At 48.6% G+C, this 3357-nt stretch overlaps 1 protein-coding gene across 1 annotated transcript; it reads left to right on the forward strand.

The window, feature by feature from the left end:
* Nucleotides 1-274: 274 nt before the first annotated feature.
* LOC124681125 (protein LEAD-SENSITIVE 1-like) lies at nt 275-2897 on the forward strand. The gene is made up of 2 exons (XM_047216078.1): nt 275-375; nt 1890-2897. The coding sequence occupies exons 1-2, from the start codon at nt 282-284 to the stop codon at nt 2609-2611; spliced, it is 816 nt and encodes a 271-aa protein (XP_047072034.1). The 5' UTR covers nt 275-281; the 3' UTR covers nt 2612-2897.
* The last annotated feature ends 460 nt before the right edge of the window (nt 2898-3357 follow it).

Consider the following 3357-nt stretch of genomic DNA (forward strand, 5'->3'; position numbering starts at 1 on the left):
CCGGAGAATGGTGCGGTAGGTGGTTTGCCTGGCGCTGCGCCGTGTGTGTGACAGCGACATTCTTTACCCTTGCCCCGGCCTCGCCGCCGCGAATATACCTCACCCTCCGCCCCATTTTCACCTCGCCTCGGCCGCCTCGCTTCCCCTTATATGCACTGGAGCTCACTCCATTCGCGCGGAGGAAAAGCCACCGCGCCGCACCGACACGCGCGCTGTTACTGGAGCGGAGGAGTGTGCCCGTTGTCGCTGCGGGGGGCTCGGCGGCGGCGGCGGCGGCGGCGATGGGGCTGCTGTCGAACCGGGTGGAGCGGTCGGAGATCAGGCCCGGCGACCACATCTACACCTGGAGGGCCGTCTACGCTTACGCCCACCACGGTACCTACCCTGCCTGCAGCCCCTCCTCCCCTCCCCCATGTCTCCCCTCCTCCGGTTGCGCCGTCTCTCTGAATTCCAATCTCTCAATGTCCGCCAACGGCTCTTCTGCGCGCTTCTCCTGCCCGATTGCTCTGCGCTCCCGTGCCTGGCGAATGTGGGGCGTCGGCGCAGCGGAATTTCACTGTCGGTTGTGTTTTGCGTCTCGTTTGGCGGTGAGTAATTCAGTGCGCGACTGCCTGTTTCATCTCTACCGGGGCATTCTGGCGATCCCCTGTAGTCTGTACAGACAAGTCCCCTGCTTGAAGCAGGGGTCGGGTCGCTTGATTCGTAGGGAGATGCACGTCAACCACCAACTCTCCCTGCTTGTATTGCTTTTGCAAGGCCAAGTTGCCGAGAAACTTCAGAACTGCTCAGCTGTAGCACCGCAATTCTGCACAGTATAGATAGTAGCCTCCTCCCGTTGGGCTTAAGTCTTCTCTAAGAGTTTGAACACCATTGGTTTTGGTTGAAGACTGTAACAATAGGAAAAGAAAATTATTTACTACGGATGGTAATGATTCATGCCATAGTTCTACTCCATCTCATATTTAGTTCGTTGTAGGAGTTGAATTCTCGAAGGAAAAAAAGGAGTTGAATTGAGGGGTTAGAGTTAAACTGAAGCTCCCGAACTGCATCCCTAAATGCTTCCAGATGGCTGCGAGCCCGTCCCATAATGCTTCCAGATGGCTGTGAGCCCGTCCCTGACGCCACATGCCGTGTCTCCTGCTCTACATGTACAACAATCGACACTTGTTCTTCTTCACCTACTGCTAACCAACTTGCTTGTCCGTATCTATTGTTTCTTGCCTTCGTGGAGTAGCTTTCCTATTACTGTATTATTTCCAGATTGCTCACAAGGCATGAGAACTTGGAGCCCTCTAATTATTAATTTGTCCTGGAGCAACTGTAAACTAATACACTACCTCCAAAGTACCATTTAGTTTTACTTTGTTTTGCTGAGAACTTGGCATCACAGCTGCCCCCCTTTTGTCTTTTATCCTCAACCCCAGCTGCATTTGCAGTAATTCTCTTACTTTGCGTTATTCTAAAAAAGTTCTCTTGCTTTGCTTCTCAGTACTTCAGTAAGTCACGCACCTTTGATATCCCATTTCTACACCGTGTCACTGTGCGCTATATGGGGCTGGTGTCTAAAGCATCAGACATATGTGCTTTTAGTTGGCAGATGCAGTGTTGTATCTATTGACGTGGTCCTTTTTGTGCATTCAGTCAGGGCCGTAGCCCATATGTAGGGAGGACATGTTGTAGGTTTTGCACATGATGCCATGGCGACCTGCATGTAAAAGCTACATTATTTGTCAAAACTGTCTTATCCTCTTGCCCCACACCCACCCACTCACACACCAATCTGTCGGTTCTTCCTGAATCTGTTTCTCTTTTCATGCATATTGCTTTTCCAGATATTATTGTAGTGTTGGGTCATTTTCTTACTCAGTTACCACTGATTGCGTGTTCAGGTATTTACGTCGGAGGAAGCAAAGTGGTCCATTTTACGCGAAAGAAGGAGGTTGAATCTTCAAATTCGTCCAACTCCTTCTCCAGCCTGATCTCATTCTCAGAGGCTTCATCGGAGTGCCCAACATTCCCAGACTGTGGTTTTCAGCTGTCGGATAGCGGTGTCGTACTTACCTGCTTGGATTGCTTTCTTGGCAATGGCTCACTCTACTGCTTCGAGTACGGAGTGCCATCTGCGATTTTCCTTGCGAAGCTGCGAGGGGGAACCTGCACCATTGCCCAATCAGACCCATCTGAGGTCGTGGTCCGGAGAGCTATGCACCTGCTTCAAAATGGGTTTGGCAACTACGACATATTCGAGAAGAACTGCGAGGACTTTGCACTCTACTGCAAGACTGGACTTATTCCCGCCGATGAGCCAGGCATCGGGGCAAGTGGGCAAGCATCAGCCGCCGTTGGGATCCCATTGGCAGCTCTTATGTCGAGTCCATTCAAGATGTTTGCCGCCGGTCCACTCGGGATGGCCACTGTCACGGCTGGGATGTACTGTGCTGGTAGATACATCACTGACCTAGGAGTAAGGAAGGATGTCACCAAAGTCGAAGTGGAGAACCTATCGTCACACCTTGGTTTCCGCCGCATTGAAGATGCAGAATCGGTGAACAGCAGCCCAGATAAAGTGAAGAAGACCTTGCTCCCAATGAAGAGAAAACGCGAGAGGTGACTTCCGCGATACGGTCTGGGAGCATAGACTTCTCTGCACTACATCGATAATTGGTGCAGATATGTGGATACTATATCAAATCTATGCTTCAGTATAATAAGCTTGATATATATAGCCATAGATATAATGTAACTGTGAAGCGTGCTCTCATTTAGTTGAGTGCACACTTCACACCATCAGTTGAATAACTCTCCAAACTGGATCTGTGATGGAAATTTCACAGTTTGGTCTCTAAATCAGATGTGTTTCTACCATTTAGTCTATTAATATGATAAGCTCTCATTCAGGGTGTTTCGCTCCCTGTTCTTTCACTTCTGCTGCAAATTGAGAGCTACAGCAGTATTTTCAGAAGTTTCCGAGTCATGATTAAGACCTAAATTGTGTTGATTGTTTCTCATGATGAACTTAAAATCTGAGCACTTTGGAGGCTGAACTCCAAAGTCAGCTACAGTTTTACACACTGATAGACAATATTTTCAGATGGTACTGAATCATAGTTAAGACCTAAATAGTGTTGATTACTTCTCACTGTGAATGGCCATTTCTAAGCCTCTCAAGATGGTAAACTGTCGGCAGTTTGTTTGTACTTTTCATCAGGTAGAGAGTGTCATAATGTATCACTGACTCACTGTATGATCACTCGAGATGGCCAAGCGTCCGTAGTGTGTTTCCACTTCTCATCATGATTCATGCAGCAGGAGACAATTGAGCATAGTATCACTGTATGATCACTGATCAGTACATAT

Source organism: Lolium rigidum, unplaced genomic scaffold (genome assembly GCF_022539505.1).
Source record: "Lolium rigidum isolate FL_2022 unplaced genomic scaffold, APGP_CSIRO_Lrig_0.1 contig_34223_1, whole genome shotgun sequence".
In the NCBI taxonomy this organism is placed as follows: domain Eukaryota; kingdom Viridiplantae; phylum Streptophyta; class Magnoliopsida; order Poales; family Poaceae; genus Lolium; species Lolium rigidum.

What these genes read in the sequence shown, in the direction of transcription:
- LOC124681125 (XM_047216078.1), top strand. Translation starts at nt 282, where the DNA reads ATGGGGCTGCTGTCGAACCGGGTGGAGCGGTCGGAGATCAGGCCCGGC. An exon ending in CTACGCTTACGCCCACCACG is followed by an intron (nt 376 to 1,889) that starts GTACCTACCCTG and finishes TTGCGTGTTCAG; the next exon opens with GTATTTACGTCGGAGGAAGC.